The 18606-nt window shown below is 38.8% G+C and overlaps 1 protein-coding gene across 1 annotated transcript in view; it reads left to right on the forward strand.

Annotated features, from left to right (window-relative positions):
- The window catches only part of ZNRF2 (zinc and ring finger 2), a 59815-nt gene extending 41209 nt beyond the window's left edge, over positions 1 to 18606 (forward strand). The window contains exons 3-5 of the mRNA XM_039709879.1: positions 10696 to 10801; positions 11519 to 11596; positions 12715 to 18606. Of these exons, the coding sequence (XP_039565813.1) occupies positions 10696 to 10801; positions 11519 to 11576 (164 nt within the window). The 3' untranslated portion in view covers positions 11577 to 11596; positions 12715 to 18606. The remainder of the gene's footprint in view (positions 1 to 10695; positions 10802 to 11518; positions 11597 to 12714) is intronic.

Consider the following 18606-nt stretch of genomic DNA (forward strand, 5'->3'; position numbering starts at 1 on the left):
CAAAGTTTGTGTAACTTTGCTCAGCTTCAGAAATAAGGTCAAGTTCTAACACACAACTCAAACATGAGAAACTTCACTGGTGTTTAGTGATTAATTCTATTAACACTCATGAAACCTTGTTAAAACTTCCTCATAAAAACCTCAACTTCCATTTTAACCCTGCACTACCAGCTATCTGTAATTTGAAGCCTTACCAGATTTCCATAATTTTGACCATGTTCCTCATGCCCTCCTTCCATGTGTGAAGTTTAATTAGGTACTATTAATGTGTATTGTTAGGTATTTGATAGCCCCTGTGTAGCTAAGCAAGAGTGTAGTATTCACTGTTAATTTTTAGCCCATAAATAATGTTTATTTGTTTGGAATGAAGACGTAGAGGAAGGAATTGTTTGGTTAACACTTACCTTTTTCTTCTCCCAGTTCCAAGGAAGTCTCTTTTAATATATGGCTTTATTAGCTGAAATTATGTCATAATTGTGTTCAGTAGTTTTGGTAGCCTCTAAATTGAAAAAAACAAGGAGAAAAATAAAACTTTAAATGACTGAAGAAATATACTGCCAGATTATGGGCATATAACTTGGAACAAATACTGGAGAAGTGTCTTTGGGGACATTTGGTTTTTTAAACACATCTTCCACGTTAATCTTTTTGTGTTATTGTTCATGAATGATCATGGTTGCTGAGTACTGTTGGAATTTTGCTTGGTTTTTATTTCACTTACTTTAAAATTTAAAGGAAGGTTTATTGATGGTTTGTTTTTTTGTTGTTTCGGTTTTTGTTTTGTTTTGGTTTTTTAATCCTCTTGCAATTCAATACATACTCAGTATCTCTCTGGGATAGTAAAAACCTGTAGGTACCTGTTAGCACCAGAAATACTGTATCTCTATGCTTGCTGCAATAAATTATAATACTGGTTAATGGGTTAGTGTAGAGTAGAAAAACTGAGATAACTTTGAAAACTCTGACTCAATATCTGATGTTATCAGAACGTTTGCATTCAGACATGTTTTGCATTCCATCTATATCACAAAGATAATTGCATTTAAAATAGGAATAGCTTGTAAAAAGCAGTCTGCTGCAAACAGAAAAGACAGACAAGTAAAAATTATGCAGTGATTTATATCCTTATCCTGTGTATGCATATTAACACCAGACATTGTGTTCATCTGGAGAAGGCTGATCTGGAGCCTGCTGTGAAAAGTACCTTCTAGGCCTAGCACCTGGCACTGGGGTTAATAAGCCAGACTTCATGCACCCTGGGTTTTGGCACCAGTGCCTTCATTGTGTGTTGCTTGGTAATGCATCCTATCTTCCCTAAGAATAGTGTCTTAGTCACACACACCTGCTTTTTCTCCCCCCATCCTGTTTTACCTTAGGCTCATAATTTCATCTTTCATGCCATCTCCCTGTGCGCTCATTTTGCATCAGATCAAACCAAACTCCTCTGCTTGCAATGAGTCAGTTACTTGGCCAATGTTAAAAGACTGGAAAAAAGATTTGGCAAAACTCATTGTGCTTCGGGCACCTATAGGAAGCCTGGAATAGGAACCTGAAAAAGCACAAAGTGAACAAAACATGGAATCAAATCCTTCATCCAACTTCAAAACAAGTCACCATGAAAGTAACCCATATTGCCCAGACTAATAGGATAGATAACTTCATCTAAGCTGCTTCTCTTCATTCCCTCTCTCTGCTTCTGTTGTTCAGGGACACTTACTGCCCTACCCTTTCCTTCTGTGAAGTGTTCTAATGTGCTTGTTTTGTCTGCCTTCTGTCATGTGAGAGTTCTCTCACACATTTCATTAGGTCAGTGTGTCCCCGTCACACTCCTAGTTCATTGCAGACCACAAAGAATGAAACATCTTGTTTGAAAATCTTTGCAAAGCCATTTCTCTGGCTTCTGGCTGTAGTTTCAGTGGTGGTGAACGGTTGAAGACTCGCCATTTGGAAAACTCTTCTCTGCAATCTTTTAGGTCTTCTGTTGCATTGGGGAGAAAAGAAATTTAGTCACTTAAAAAAGCTGACAAAGCAAAAGGGATTTCCTAAACTCAGTGGGGATCTTTTTGAATGGCCACATCAACATCCTGCACTTGTGAGATCTTATCCAACTTAGATCTTTCCTTCAGCTCGATCAGACAGACATCTTCTGTTGTTTCCTCTGCCACATCCGTGCTCTGCCTTACCTGCTAAGTTTTTAAGAACATTGTTGGTGATAGCATCCAGTCTCAATTTGCAAAAGTTGCTCATTTTAACAGACTTACTGCATCTGAGTGAAATCTTCCTTCTGACTGTGAAGTTATGGGAAGAGACTGTTTCTACACAGTATTTTGAAGGAGTTCTTCACTCTTCCCCTGACCACAGTGGTAGCTTTTCTTCATGAAATCATTAACTCAGATACCCAAGTGATTTACTACGAGAAGAAGCTTTTATAGATAAATATTCTTGGGGTTATATGCCTTGGTGGGGTTGGGGTTTTTTTGTTGTTTGGGTTAGTTGGTAGAGTGGTTGGGGTTTTTTTGTGTGTTTGGGTTTACATACGTTTGGTTTTGGGTTTTGGTGGTTTTTTATCTTTGGTAAAGAAGTTATCTGCTATGCAAAGCAAGCTGGAATTCAGGTCTCTCATTTTTCTTGAGTGTACCTTGCATGGTAACCCTGTCTGTTTCTTAAGCAGAAACTGTATGGTTCACCCACCTTTGAACTGGGTTTCTGGACTGCAGTCCCAAGTTTTCAATAGACCTAAGCTGATTTTTTTGTCTGTCATAGCAGTTTCTTAGTACTGGTATAAATTGGTGGATATGCATAAGCAGCACTTAATATTTTGCTTTGTTTTACTCCTGAACAAACAAAAATGATAAAATATCTGCATATGTGGATCCCACACTTCAGTTCTTTCTTGCCTGCTTCTTTCAAGTTACTTTCATCCCAGCTCTATTCTATCTCCAGCTCCCCGTAAAAAAGGATCCTCTCTAAATGCAGCAGACTCTGTCAGCAATACAATCTGGTTGCCTCTGGCCATTTAATCAACCACTCCTCCTTTTGTAGCATACTTGTGGTGTAAGATCCTTTTTGATGGTAAACTCAGCCTTGAGAAGTGTAAATCATTCTTCCCTGATGGAGCCGAGGAGGATGTGTTCCCCAAGTGATCCTTTCTTTATGCTGTTTCCTAAGGTATCTTGTTTTGCTGCAGTTTTGTTTCTTGTGGGTTTGCCCCTTTACATGCTGCTTTTAACTCCTGACATTCAAGATTAACACTCGATAACCTGAGAGGTCATGTAATGCTGGTGAAAACCCAAGAAAACAGCCTGAAGGCAGCTTCCTTATTTCATGTGCTGCAAGGAGCAGCTTTGTTTCAGCCAGCATGTGCTAGGGTACACCATTCGTGGTGGGATTTCACACGGGGCACAAGTTTGCTATGGCTGCATTCAAGACTTTTTTACCCAATCACCTTCTGAGAAGACAATATTTAGAAGTATTGTCTCCCAGAAGCAAATGTTTCTGACAGGAGCGGGTAAGCCTCAGGATAAAATACATCATGCTACAGAAGACTCTTCAAAAACAAGGTACCCCTTGGGTCATTCAAAAAACAAATATATGTCAGTTTACTTGAAGTGGAGACTTAGTACAAGATGGGTGAGGCTGGCAAAAAGTCTTTCTACATTATGTTCTGGAGGACACAACTGTTTATTTGTGGTTCATTTGTGAACAGGTGCAGCTCTTTGGCCCAAACCTAGACTAAAATTTCATGGTACTTACAAATGTGATGAATGGAACTTATCTTTGTAGTCAGTGCAACAGGAGAATTTAACTATCTTGAGATTACTTAATGTCCAAAGGCATCTTAAACTGCAAGCAGACTGATTAAACAGTGGACAGACATTGGAAAGACTTAAGCATAAATTTTAGAGTCAAAATCAGATAATTGTATTGAGAGCAAATCTTGAATTACTGTGGAAAGGCATAGTCACTAGCAATTAATCTTATGATGGGAGGACAAGACATTTCATGGCCAGTTGGGCTAATGGAATTGGTCTAGTATGAATACCTATTTCACCCCAACACTTTCTGTCAGCAATGTAAATATAGACTGAGAAAGCTGGTACACTGATATAGCACAGGAATGGCCGTGGATGTGGATGCTTGGAAGTGAGGAGCTTTATTTCTCTGACTACTTGGCCTTTTTTGCAATGCGTAGCTTTTCACTGAGAGCCCTGAGGTGCAAACTTGACTTTGTCTGCAAGCAAGATACCTTAATTGCACATTGTATCAAACCTGTGTTATTTATACTTGGGATTTAATTTTTGGGTTTTTTTCAGAACCATAACTTGTATTGGCACCCTGTGTCATATAGCTCCAGCTAGGTTTCCCCTGTGGTCACTGAAGCTAAATCTCTCTACAAAAGAGCTCAGTTTTCTTCTGTGTGCAAATCCTTCTGCCTTCTCTATTAATTAGCTACCTGGATACAATTCTATTTAGGTAAACTTATGACTACACAACACAGACTTTTTTACTCCTGCTCACTTAAATGTATTTCTATCACTACTGTTTCAGTTTTTGTCTTTATCTCACCAGAAGTATTTTTTCTCTACCATAGACCCGATGATTATCTGTCTGAACAGGAAGCATCTAGCTATTTCTCAGAATTTACTAAGCTCAGAACGTCCCACAAAAATTTAAATCCAGTTCTTCAAATGTGGGTTAACTAAGAACCAATGAAACTTCTGCAGCCATCTCCTTCCATCTCAGCCTGTGTTGCTACACAAGTATTGCCACTTAGGCTGATTCTGCAAATATTTTTCTTGATTGACTTTCCCTTTGTTTTGCAAGCTCTCTCCCCTTTACTTTTGTGTTTTAAGAAGAGGGAGCACCAAAGATCGTAGACAATGTGTATACAGGAAGTCTTTCATGATGGATATCTGTTTGTACATAACTATCTCAGTCCTGGACCAACACTGAGCAATGTGAGAGGGATGGGGAAAGCAAAGATAACACCTGGACTTTGAGTAGGAAATTGTAATGGGCTGCCATATTGCAAGGGCTGAAGAGTGAGATGCTGAAAAATATCACCACACCACCCAACCCAGCAATTCATCAAGCACTTTGTCAGTATCTGATGAAGTGTCACATTTGTTGTAGCTTGCTAGCTTGCTTTGGAGAGGTTTAGTTTTTGTATATTGTGGCTGGGAAGGTATTTGTGGCTTGCTTAAGTTCTAGGTATTACCACATGCACAAAGGGTTACCACCTGTGCTTGTTTGATTAGCACAAGGGTATTGGGTTTTTTCAGCAGCATAGAAGGGAATTTGGATTTAAGTTATTCACATGCTCAACTTTGTGGTGTTGTGAATCCTGAAAACTGCTTAGCTGTGGTACAAGTTAAAATATTCTATGTTAAGTATCTTCCATTTTAAATTTGATCCAGAGGAGGTGGCTTATACTAGCACAAAAAGAAATCTTTCTAGTTAGGATCTCACTGCTTCTCCACTACACTGTTGAGGGTAGTGAAGTTCCACTTCTGGCTGTGAAGGCACAATCTTCATAGGTGAACTAAGCTAATGGCTCCAGCTCTGCCTTGCTCAGTCTGCTGACTGACCCTGTAGCTGTGAAAGCTGAGTGGCAAAATAAGCATCTGCAGTGATGACTGATGATGTTCCTCCTTCTGTTGGGAGCTCTGAGCACTTAAGAATCATCTTTCCCTCAGAGTGTCTTTCTGCCTCAACTTTTGAGCAGCAGTGGATGGCTGACCTGGTCATCCAAGAATGATCCCTAGAGAATCAAGTGTATTTCTCTTGTGGCAGCCAGAATACTGAAAACCAGCTGTAATGTCAAAGGATCTGCTGGCTCTCCTAGTGCTTAGGATGGACTGGGAAAGACAGGTTTTGCTTGCAGCCAATACCAGTTTGCAAAGCTCAGTCACTGAGCTACATGAGAGAACCACTTCCTGTGCATGATGGTTTTATTTCCATTCTAGTGTCCACTTCACCCAAGGACATTAACCCCATATAAAAAGGCTGTCCATATTATTTTTATCAGATAGTTAAAAATATTTCTCTCTTCCTCCTTCATCCAGTGCCTGCTGTGCAGGAGAAAATGAAATGAGATGATGGAGGGCAGAAGGAGTGGTAGAAAATCCAGGTCTAGAAAGAACACATTTTAGGGAAAAGGAGTGTGAAGAGGAGGAAAGCATAGTAAGAAATGGCCAGAAAGAAACAGAGAGGGAGAAAACCAGATGTGACAGAAGCCATAAAGATTTAGTAAATGAAGTCAGTAACATTAAATAAGTGTGTAATCACATACATGCATGCTTCCTGGCTGCTGAATAGTAAGGTACGTGTGGAAACATGTAGGCCCTCCTTGACTCTTTGTGGTATCAGCGAAGGTGATAGCAGTAAAAATGTAAATTCTGCAATATGGATGAATTTATGCTCTACATGTGAATAAATATATTGGTTTCTAGATGTATAGAGCTCTGCATACTCCATTTAAAAACAAGCAGCGACAGTCTCTAGTACTTTACTAAGACAATTTTTAGTCATCAGCTTCAAAACAAATACATGGTAATATGTACTATTTAATAAAGTTTCATCAGTATTTTTTAATGGCTGTTGTTTTACCAATTTTAGTTCAAATACTGTCCAAAAGATGTGTTTCAATTAAGTTTCAGCTGTGTTCCTGAAAGGGTTGACCTTTGTGGTGTCCTACACTAGTAAGCTATCTGTGATGGCAGCTTCCATGGACATTTAAGGTTTTAAATTTTAGAAAAAATACAGACATTTTGAAATGTTGTCAATCTGAATTGGGTCAAGGTGTTTCTAACTTAGTGTTCTGTTTCAAGTGAATGCCCAGAGAGAAGTAAAATAATGCAGCTATAAATTGATAGCTCCCAAAATATATTGACATCTCCATGATTTGTGACTTCAAGTTTCTTGAGCCTGGGGCTATATCTGCCTGTGTTTTAAAAGGCAAAGCCAAACGCATCAGCACAGATTTTAATTACCTTATCCAGAAGGTATGCATGCATACGGTTTTGCAGTCCTCAGTTTAAAGACACTTTAATCACAGATATTGCCTATAATCCTAATCATGGCTGAGTTAGTGGCTTTCATAATTATTAGATGTCTTTTCAAAAGTTCTAAGAAAAGTTATTAATTAGTAAAGTATGTGCAAAATTGCCAGAATGCCTGTTTTTTAATCCTCTACTACTTATTTTGCTATAAATGCAGAAATGCTATAGAATTTATTATCCAGTAAAGATAAAAGCAGAAGTTTAGGAGGAAAAATTTCTGACAATCCAGAGTTAAAATAGTAGTAACCAGGGATACAGGAGAAGAGGAAGAAGCATTAAAGCAGACTCAGGAGGGAAATACTAAGCTCTTTTGCAGGATTTCATCTTTGACACCAGTCTTTGGCTAGTGAGTACTTGTTCAAGTAGCTGGGAAGGTGGAGGACTGTTTACCTCCTGTTGGGGGCAGTGCACTTGGATGTGGGGGTGAGGTATTTGTGTATGTGCCCACATGTGGGTGAAATGGAAAAATGTGGCTTATTTCCTCTTCCCACTTCCGTTTAGGTAATACACTGATATAAATGTTTTAATCATAACATTGATGAAGTTTTAAGCTGCTTTGCTCCTTCTTTTAGTTTGTGTGTTTTGTTGTTGGTTTAGGTTTTTTAAGGGAAAAATTTGAAAATAAAATGTATCTGCTGAATCACTCTGCTGCAAGAAAAGATCAAAACAAAAAACCTCTTCAGACTGCAGTGGTTCTGTGCAAAATGATATACAGATTTTCTGTAACAGATATGTTTAAAAGTCATTGTTAAATGGCCCTTAAACTGACTTCTATCTGATACAAGCCAGTGTTGGTGTAGGAGAATGCTGTGTAAAACAAGCACAGAACAAATTCTGACCAGATGCAGGTCTAACCAGATTATTCCCTCCTTTTTCTTTGATTGATGACCTGAATCACCTAAAATGGTCTAAAGGCCCAGATTATTCCCTCCTTTTTCTTTGTCTGAGATTGATGACCTGAATCACCTAAAATGGTCTAAAGGTAGTCATATCTAAGGTGTCATAATTCTGTGAAGGATTGGTTTTGCTGTCATCACTCTATGTGTGCAATTAGTAATAAGGTAATTATATGGGTTTGGAGTATGGTAACGTGCAAGTTACACATGCGCATTTACAGCAGTTGGTTTTTTGCACTCATACCTTCAGTATTTATGCACAAGAGCATTAGGTAGGATTCATGAGGTTTAGACAAGCAGGGAATGCTGATTCCTCATTATTCCAGAGGAAGAGGAGCATTGAGACTTGTTAACATAACCTCTCCTGCAGGGATGGCAGAGCTGTTCCATGTTTCTGAGGTCCAGTCTGTGCCAGCTGTCATTCACACCAGCTCCCTCTGGCATGACTGGGCAAAGCCCAGTGTGTGCCTGGTGCCTCATCCCAGCTGGAAAGCCTGGGGTGAAGCCAGGCAGGGCAGCAATCTGTTTGCCAGGGACTTGTGCAGTAGGGCCAGTACTGGCAAGAGGGAGAGTACAGGAATACTAGAGGGAAAATAAAAGGAGTGTCAGACACTTACGCCAGGGCTAGTGGGAGGTACAAATGTTTGAATTGGCATCATGCCCTAACGTTAGCCAAAAGGTGCAGAACCTTGTTAAATTGCTCAGTGGGAGTTCAGACCCAAGCATTGAGCAGTCTGGGGAGCGCAGGATAAGCCAGACATGTACAATAGAGAACGATGGAAAAGCTGTTCACAGGAATGCTTTCTTTTATGAACTGTGTTTTTATCGGACAGCTTTTCAATTTCTCTTATCAAAGCTTGACTAAATGCTTCCCTCTTGAGAGTGCTTGAGGGAGTGAGGCTGGGATTTAATTCACTAGAGGTATCTTAGTCCCATTTTGGTTTGGGTAGCAGCTGCTGATCTGATAAAGGGACTCTGTGAAAAAAGTTACTTTTTAAAATATGCTCTCTATGTATGATACATGCTTGAATTATTAATGGTGCTGCTTCCTACCACCTAACTGTGAGAAGAGAACTGCTCACAGGAGTTCTTGTGAAGTTGTGCAAAGAGGTGGTCTAGGAGGATGAAGTCTGACAGCATCAGAAAAAGATTGATATCTTTCTATCCAGACAGTGTCTGGAGAGTCTTTGCCTCCTGGTCAGATATTAGAATACCTTTGTATTAAAAAAACCCCAAACAACCAAATACCAAAATCCAACCTCAAGGAAGTATTTATCCTTAGCACCCTCTTCTGGGCAAGTTGACAGGTAAGAGTTCTTAAAATATTTTCTATTGTTTTAAATTACCTTGTCTCCCTAGTATCTCTAATGTTCTGAGAAGTTTACAGTTTCTGATTGAACAACAGAAGTTTTTCTGTGCATAAAATGTTTTAAAACATTTTAAAATTTTCTTTGTTGTTGTGGATGTATATTTTTATATTTTTGTTTTTAATATTTTTCTTTATAATAGTTCACTGCATGCTAGATATTTTGCACATCTCCATGAAGGTGCTACACACGTGGCATTATACAGGATTTTTAGCATATCCAGTGAATGTAGTGGAGACTGAAATAACCACTGCTTTAGAAACCCAAGCCCTTGCAAGACAGCTGACTGTCATTTAATGGAAACAATGTAGACCTAATTTCCTTTTACTTTCTTGCTGCCATGATAGCTTTCTAGTAGTCTGTCATTCTTTGTGTTCGGAACGCCAGTGGTGATGGAGCCACAGGAGAGAACAGTATAGAGCTGCTGGTTTCTCAGTCATAGCTGCAAAAAGTACTCTCCATAAGCAATCACTTGAGGTGCTTTTTGGCAATGAAAAGGAAGCTTTTCCCATGAAACCATGGAAACTTGAACATGTGGACTTACTTTGCCAAGAGTGCACCTTTCTGATCTGCCGGTTGGTTTGCTGCGTGGTCTCTAGCTGGGAGTGCCCTGTGGAGTGTGAGGTTGTGTCTAACAGGGACTTCTAATCTGCAAAGAAGGCCTTGTGTGATCTTCTGTTTGTGCTGACTGAATTCTGCATTCCACATTCTGGCTAATAGAAGTGTCCAAGAGAGAAGGTTTTTATTAAAAATAATATGTTTTCCCAGAAACTTCTTAGTGAAACCCAACTCTTTTGCATTCCTAGTAATTTACTTTTTCCTGCTTTGTTCTCGGACTTGGTAATGCTGCAAAAAATTTAGTGTCTCCAGGACTCATTGGAGCTATACAGCAATGACCTTTCCTTCATGGAAATCTCACATTCCTACAGTTGGCAGTTTCATACTTTACACTGAGAAAAAGGTGGATGGGATGTAGAACATGCTAGTGTGGTGAGAAGTTGAAGGTGTGAAATATGAGTTACTAGCAAGGCTGGTGGAAGAAAGCCAGATGTATAGAAGAGAGATGAGTAGGAGAGTAGACAAATCAAATGACAGGCTAAGTGTTTAGAAGCTAGGAAGAACTTCACCTAGTTTTTTACCTACAGTGCCTTGTCAGAGAAATGTTACATTCAGGCTTGAACTTGACTTCCACGTTGAAAACTGAGCATGGGTTTTCATCGTGAATCTTCAGTCAGCTGGTGTATCACTGATCCTTACCTTTCTGCAGGACAAAATACCTTCTTCCAGAGCTGTCCTTGATGTTCTGAATAAAGAACATTTTGCTTGTAGTATTCTGGTTCTTAACCATTTCACTTTGTGCTCTTTCCTCAGAGGATGTGCTGAGTAAAGACGCTGGGGAGTGTGCAATATGCCTGGAAGAGCTGCAGCAAGGAGATACTATAGCACGGCTGCCTTGCCTCTGCATATATCATAAAGGGCAAGTATTCCTTAGGATGGATGTAGAATTCCACAAGGTTGCATTTATGGGGTAACTCTTCTTAAAGGGTGCTTAAAGAAGTGCTTAAACTTAGTTGCTTTTTTTGCATTTAAAAGTAACAAAGAAACAGCAGTAGCAGTCTTAAAGATATTTTTCAAATGACATCTTTCTCCATCTCTACCAAGTGTATTTGAAGTTAATTTTCCCTGCTACAGGCTTCTCATTCTTGTAAAATCATCTGGATGGGGAAGGAATGTGTATGATGGCTGAGGATCTTAGGTCATGTGGGCTTAAGTTTTGTCAAATGCTAATAGGGTTGGGCAGGGAGAGGAGGGAATGGTTTTTTAACCTGTTTCATTTTTTTTCATAAGTGTCTGTACTTTACAGAAAGTAAAATGTCAGTGAATGACATAAGCAAGATGATAATGTTAGTAGCTAATTAACCTGCATATAAAATCTGTAATTTGTAAAATGCTTCCTTAGAAAATTGTAACACTTAAGAAATTTAGGTTTTCAACAGTGCTTAATGCCCAAATATTACTGTGGTTTGGGGTTACTAATTTTTCCAGTGATGTGTGTATATGCATATACTTCTTTGTATAATATAAAATTCTACTAGTCATTGAAATGGAGAAACCAATTTATATTCATATCCTACTGCTAAATATTACTGGTATTCATGTCAATTGTTCCCATTTTTTGTCTTGCATCCAACAGCTGCATAGATGAATGGTTTGAAGTAAATAGATCTTGCCCTGAACATCCATCAGATTAAGACAAGATTCATATTTTTAGGTAATGTTTATTTATGTTCCAACAATAAATATCTTGATTACCTGAAATAACTGTACTATTTCTTTTTAATTGTGAATTTACTACTGTGTCTCAGAACTACAATATTAATCAGTAAGGATTGATGTATATTGCAGTATAAAAGCTTAAGGATTCTACATCCTTGCATGGCGTGCTCTTTCCAGGTTTAGTACTGCAAAGTGACAAGTCAGTGTCAAGAAACCTTTAGCATTACCTTTCTAAGAGTATTTTTCTATAGAAATGAAACAAAATAATACAATTGTGTCATTTTGGATTGTTCCATGAGTACTGGCATGTATTTCTGACAGAAGGCTTCTGGAATCATATGAAAAGATTGAAGCTAGGTATTTTCAAAACTATCTTAATGTTAATGCATTCCAGAATGTTTAAAGCATACAAATAAATAAAAAATGTGGACATGTTTCTATCCCATCTCACAGAAGTTCACATTTTTCCAGATTATGTTTTGTGTTAATGGTTGCAGATCTGCAATCTGTGTTAAAAGTTTAAAGGATAGTTTTATTCTTTAGTTGACTGACTCGGAAATTTTATCTTACATTAAATAATTGCCCCTATGCATTGCGAAGCACACCAACAATCATAATTCTTAGAGAAACAGAGATATCTGAAATTCTGTCTGGTAGCTGAGAGTTTGGTTTTGTTGTTCTGATGGAAGTTTAAAAAAACAACTGAAATATTCATGACTAGCATTTATTTGTGCATTTGTTTCATGTTGCTTCATGTGTCTGTGTTGTAGGGGTAGCAAAGAAAACCTCAAGGAAGAGCTCCTCCTACTGAGATAATTGTTTTAATCTCAGGGCAGTGTTAGCCAAAATTAATAACCAAACACATTTCCTATATTGCCCCCAGTCTCTGGTTGTGGCAGAAGGCTGCATGCTGTTTGTGAAGACCTCTGTCTTTGTACATGATGCTCATGGCTGTCCAGCCTCATGTTAAATTCTATTTGCTTTTTCCACAGCAGGGATGGTGATAACTGGGGACTTAGGAAAAAAAGAGGAAGGAAAACTCAGTTGTGCTGATGCTGTTTGAATGGTTTCTGTACTGAAATAATGGTATTTTGTGCTCTGCTTTTCCAACAGCTGCTTCCACTGATCAGAAAACATAGGAGATGTGAGGTTCTCTTGCTGAACACAGCGTGCCTGGCTTGAGACTTAGTTCTTTGTGGCTGAAAAAGGCAAAGATGGACAGTGACATGGAGAAAGCATTGCAGACACCGTTACTTGACAGTAGTGCTCAGTATACCAAACACTCATGCAAAGGACACACAGGGATTTTGAAAATGCTGCACATCCTGTAACAATCGACTCCCCAGAGACATTACTGACACTGTTTTGTATCGAAGGCCAAAGTTCCAAACTTCAGCCTAACTTCTGGTTCTGTGAAGAAGCGAGTTATTGGACATGTTTCCTACTGCCTCCAGTGGAAGCGGAGACGGTTCGATACGTGCTATCTGAGACCCTTGCAGGGGGACGGCCCCAGATTGAAGTGGGAACGTTGTCACCTTCTCATTGGCTGAAGGACAGTGAATGGCAAACTAAATAAAATCTAACAGTGTGACCTTAATTTACTGAATTCACACCCTGTTTTACGTTCTTCACTTTTTTCAAGAACAGAAAACATAACCCGCTCTGTGTAGGAATACTGTATTTCAACGTTTTGTAACTAAACCTTTGTCACAATGCAGTCCAAAGAGTAAAACCAAGACAGGTAACTAATTTATATTGATCAAGCTATAGAGATTGTTGAAATCTGCACATTGTATTGCTATTTAAGTAACTAAAACGTCTCTTTTATTGCTCATGAGTCAAAACTACAGAAAGAAATGCAGCAAAGCAAAATCTTACAGCTATGCAACTTTTTTTAAAATAGGAAAAAGAAAAGAATTACCAATTTTAAGTGCTGCCAGTTAAGGTAATTTGTTTAACGGGTATTTTTTTAAAGATGTTTCAGGTAATTATTTTATTGTACTACTCTCATCTCCAGGCTGCCTCCTGAGGTGTAAATGAATAACTGCAAGTGTGGGCATAGGGAGAGGTTTTTATAGGCATGGGCGAGATTACATCGAGGTGGGATTTGTGTTTATTTTTCGAACATGCGCAAGTTCACGTTTCCTTGTTTGAATGTGTTTTTTGGTCGCAGGATCTGTAGTACATTGCATCTAAACCCTTGGTGTCTTCATGTGGAGACCAGCATTTGACAGTGTGGTTTTTTATTTAGTTTGGGTTTTTTCTTTCTTTCTTTCTTTCTTTTTTTTTAAATTCATCTGCATTTGTTTAATTTATTATTATTTTACTGTATTATATTGGTATTTCAGAGCTCCACATAATATAGGATGTCTCTGGGTGGGTACACTGAGTAAAACTGTGGATATGTATTAGTTCCCACAAAGTATCACAGTTAAAATAAATGATTTTTTTTTTAAAGACAATGAACTGGAACAGATATCAGGGTTTAGAAGCATACTTTTTATATCGAGAATTAATTGTAGTAGTTTCTGAATTTCACAACACAGGGAAGAGTTTATGAATATTTATTAGCAACAGTATTCTTAGTGAGTTTCGATAGTTAAAATAAGTTGCACAACACGTCAGACTTTTTTTCTTGTACATAAATAATTCTGGTTGGGTTTTTGGGTTTTTTCTTTGTTCTGTTTGTTTCTTCTGTTTAAGTACACATTTCTCTCTGTTGCTGCTGTGATTTATATCAAAAAGGGCAAAGAATAGGAGCAACTACTGCTATCTGGAGAAGAAGTGCACTTCATGTTCCTAAACTCTCCCATCATGCTTGAAGAGCAGTTCTTCCCTGGATAACATTTTCTCCTGAATGTTGCTCTGTAAAATGCCTTTATTACGCTGCAAATCTAAAGGAGTCCAAATGAGATAATTGTCACAACTGACAGTGCAGTTTCTATACTTTTGGGCTTGCATCACTGGTTTCAGCTGAACCTGTAAGCTATGGGGCCCTGTTGAGTTCTCTTTTTCAGTGGGAGCAGAATCATTTTGTCACACGCTCAATTCTGTAGTCACATCAAATGTACAGTCATTTCCTGTACAGAGTCCTTTTTCAATGAGAATATTTGTGTTGCCTTGTATTATCTTGGGGGAGGGAGGGAGGGGATGAGGAGTTACAGCACCTGTGATACTCAAATAGTGGTGTTGCCTGCAGGCCCATTTTCCCAATGTTTTAAACTCCTGATATCTCCTGAAAGTAAAACTTTTCCATTTGCGTTGATTTAATGTTTACTGTCGGCTTCATGCCTGCAGAAACTCACCTGTAGTCATGTAAAGGGGGTAGGTCAGTGTTTTGATGTCCTGTGCTCTGAGGTCATAGATAGTCTTTGGCTTGAGGGTTAAGTACAAAAATACAAGAAACATAAATCTGTGTACAACTTGAGTTTGTAGTTCATACTTGTAGTTCACTTACTGTTTCCTCAAAACCTTTCATCTTCTGTATTCAGATGGAAGTAGCTGATTTAAAGACCCAGCAGTTAGGGCTATTGTCCCATGTTTAGGAACAGTGTTGGAAAATGAGGTCACCAGCCATCGCACTGGCGATGCTTTTGCAGGCAAGATCCATTGCTGCTTCTATCAGCACAGTAGAGGAGCAATTCCTTGGATTATTTGAGGAACTGATACAAGCTTTAGTTTGATGTTCTTGGCATCCACAAATCTCTTCTGAAAGACAATGGGAGGTTTTCTTGAATCAAAGCCTGTAACATAGACCAAGCCTGGAATGACCCTGGAAGCATGAGAGTGATGCTTGGGTTTGAAAACACCAGTGGAAACTCACCTAGATAAGCTTTCTGTCACCATCAGCTGGTGATGACCATGCAGTATGCACAGCTTTAGTCACAGACAACACCTTCATTTTGAAAATGTCCTCACAGGGGTGTCAACTCATTGTGCTTCAGAAGGGAAAAATAAACACCAAACAAGTCCTGTGTCTCAAACAAGGAACACCACACTTGTCCACAAGAAGCAATAACTTCAATTTCGGTGCGATATGCTTCTTTGCCTATTTGTAAATATCTTGAGATTGCCAATTCTGTGCTGTTTCAGAGTATTTTCTGTCATCTGGCCTGTATCTTCCCTAAATATGTAAGGGTGTGAAATAATTCCCATACTCAGGTCTGCCATAAACATGCTGCTTGCCAGCAGGGGAAGAGTAGATTTGACACTGTCTTGAAATGTGCGATTTTTCTGAACTTGTAACATACCCATGTCTCTTCAGTAGCAGCTCGTGTTTTGGAGTTCATAGTGGAGGTGGCTGTGAGTTGGTTTGTGTTTAACCACACCCCGTACTATAACAAGGGAGTCAAGATTGCTGTCAGCACAGGACACCCTTTGTTCTGGCTCTTACAAGTCAGTATATCTATAATAATGCTTCCCTTTGGAAGGAGGTAGCTCATTTTCTTTCAGTGTGTACATTCAGCAATTAATTGAGTGGGATGTAAAAGCAAAAATACCAAGCACACCACAAATTATTGGTATTTTATTTTTGGGAGGGATAAAGCCAAAACCAGATGGTCTTATTTGTAGTCAGGTTAGCTATCATAATCAAGGGTAAATGTACTGGGGTATTTTGGAATGGAAAATGTGTAGGCAATGTACAAAAATGTAGGTGGATACTTGTGACCTTGGTTTTTTTCCTGCATCTCCACTAGGGGATTTACGACTGAATCTCAAGATTTATACATTTATCCTACTTCTTAATTTTAGGAGCACTGGGTTTTTAATTAAGCCTTGCTGAAAGACTAGAGAGCTGGTAGAAGAGACTCCCAGGACACTAAAATCTCAGTAAATATGGGAAAGATAATTTCTATTCAGAAATGTGGATCCTTGGTGTTTCTGGAGGGATATGTCTAATATGCGAGATGTGCTTAAGAACGCCTTTAGTGCGCTGCCTTTTCTGCGTGAGGGCTTTAGAAACTTGCTCCATTTCTTCTGTGTTCCACCAAAAGCAAGGAACTTGGCACTTGAATGTTACTATTCTCTCTTTGTAAATGGTGGCAAAACATGTTGGTTTTGATACAGGCAGTGATCCCTCTGAGTTTCTTGTGGCTTTTAGCCGCTTTCCTGTATTGAAGGAGTATTTGTGTGCAAATTTGGTACTAATTCTGCTGTGCAGTTGGGATTTTCCTGCTGAGAGACTACCACACGCCTGGGAGTGCAGAAGTGCTACTATGGGATCTTCCAGCTCACCTTTACTAGTGGAGGATTATCTCTTTTTTTGATGAGTGCTATATTTGATGATTCACTTTCCACCCTTCCAAGCTTACAAGTCCTTTTAGTATCAATTTCTTCTCTGCCTAGCTGAAGACGAGATATGTTAGGCCATATTCCCATATCAATAGGCTTTCTATTGGCATCAGCAGAAGTGATGTAAGAGGTTGTAACTGTAAGAGAAGGCTTCTTATGGATTTCCTACAATCCAGCCAAATGTGGGGTTTTTTCATGCAGCTCCTTCCACTTAAATTTTTGTCATTCAAAATGCTCTGTGTGAGAAATTCATAACAGAACTATGTCCAGGATTTGTTTCCTGAAGGAAAAATCTATCATGTTTCTGTTTCTCCACATAAGTAACCTGCTTGTAAAAATCAGGTTGGAGATGGTTTAACCTGATGGGGGTCAGAAAAACCAACCCAGTCCATACTCTCAAATTACATTTGGTTATCTTACTCCACAACTACAGGCTGGCTTTCCAAGCTGCTTGTGTTCTGTAAAGTCATGTTTCAATTTTTACATCAGAGCTGATGATGGAATAAGCTGTAAAATGACCTCACTGTGGGGCATTATTAGTTGTTGAAGACTTGCTCAGGTAAACCATCATAGGAATATCCTGCACCTGAAAAAGGAATATCCTGCACCATAGGAATATCCTGCACCTGAAAAAGGGTGGACTTGGTTTTGTCTTGGATCTAATAAGTTGCCAGTGTACAAGAATTAGAAGGCAGCCAGCCCACTCACGGATCTTTCTGGCAGCTTTTAATCTATGCGTGTTTGTTTGAGAGACTTTTGCCCTTGGGTGTGCTTTGGCAAAGATTTTGCAATGATAAATAGGATTTGCTCGATTTTGGCAGAGTTTCAAGTGTAACCCGACGTTGCAAGAACATAATCTGTTGCTGAATCCTGTTCCTCTTGTTTTCCCTCAAATCTGTCCCTTTTAATGGTGATATGTTATATTTCATAGTAAACACTTCTCAGCACGACTGGTCACAAGCTCTCAAGGTGTGAAATTCTAAGAGGAAGAGACATCAAAGCTTGATTCTATGCTCTTGTATATATTAAGATGGAGCTGGAATATTCGTTACCATACAGTGAAGAATTCTCCCCTAGCTGATATTGCCAAAGCACTATAACTTTCAAGGAAGAAGGGAGGTGGCTTAGCTGTAGAGGGGATGCTTTAGTGAATTACTTAAAAACTACTTGTAACAAATTTTAAGAGCTGCAGTGTGGCACTGAATGAGTGGTGATCCAGCGTTAACCTTTATCCCTTGATTACAAATCTCATTCTGGCTCTTCCCATCCTTTGGCAGATACCTGCTGGTAGGGAGCAGAGTGTGTGCTCTCTTTTTTTTATATGCCTCTTCCTACAGAGCCAACCTTGCCCACAGTGAGTTAGAGGGAGGTCCATGCTAGCTTCTGAAATGCCACCTGTATGTGCAGTGGTAATGGACACAATACCTTCCTTCATTACCCGGAGCAGAAATCGGAATGTAATTTGCAATGTCTAATGTAAATGTAAAATATATTTGTTTGGTTTGTTGTTTTGTTTGTTTTTTTTTAATTGAGCAGTATGATTGCAAGTTGACTTAAGTTGTTCTAAGGTACTCTTTTCAGTGGTTTGCCAGTACATAATCACGAATGAAAATATTTTTTTATTGATTTTTAGGTTGTATGTTTAACATTCCATTCATGTAAAATATGTACAAATATATGTAATAAATCTTTTGAAGCACAGTTTTCCTCACA

This window comes from Passer montanus, unplaced genomic scaffold (assembly GCF_014805655.1).
Source record: "Passer montanus isolate IOZ18808 unplaced genomic scaffold, ASM1480565v1 scaffold10, whole genome shotgun sequence".
Lineage (NCBI taxonomy): Eukaryota > Metazoa > Chordata > Aves > Passeriformes > Passeridae > Passer > Passer montanus.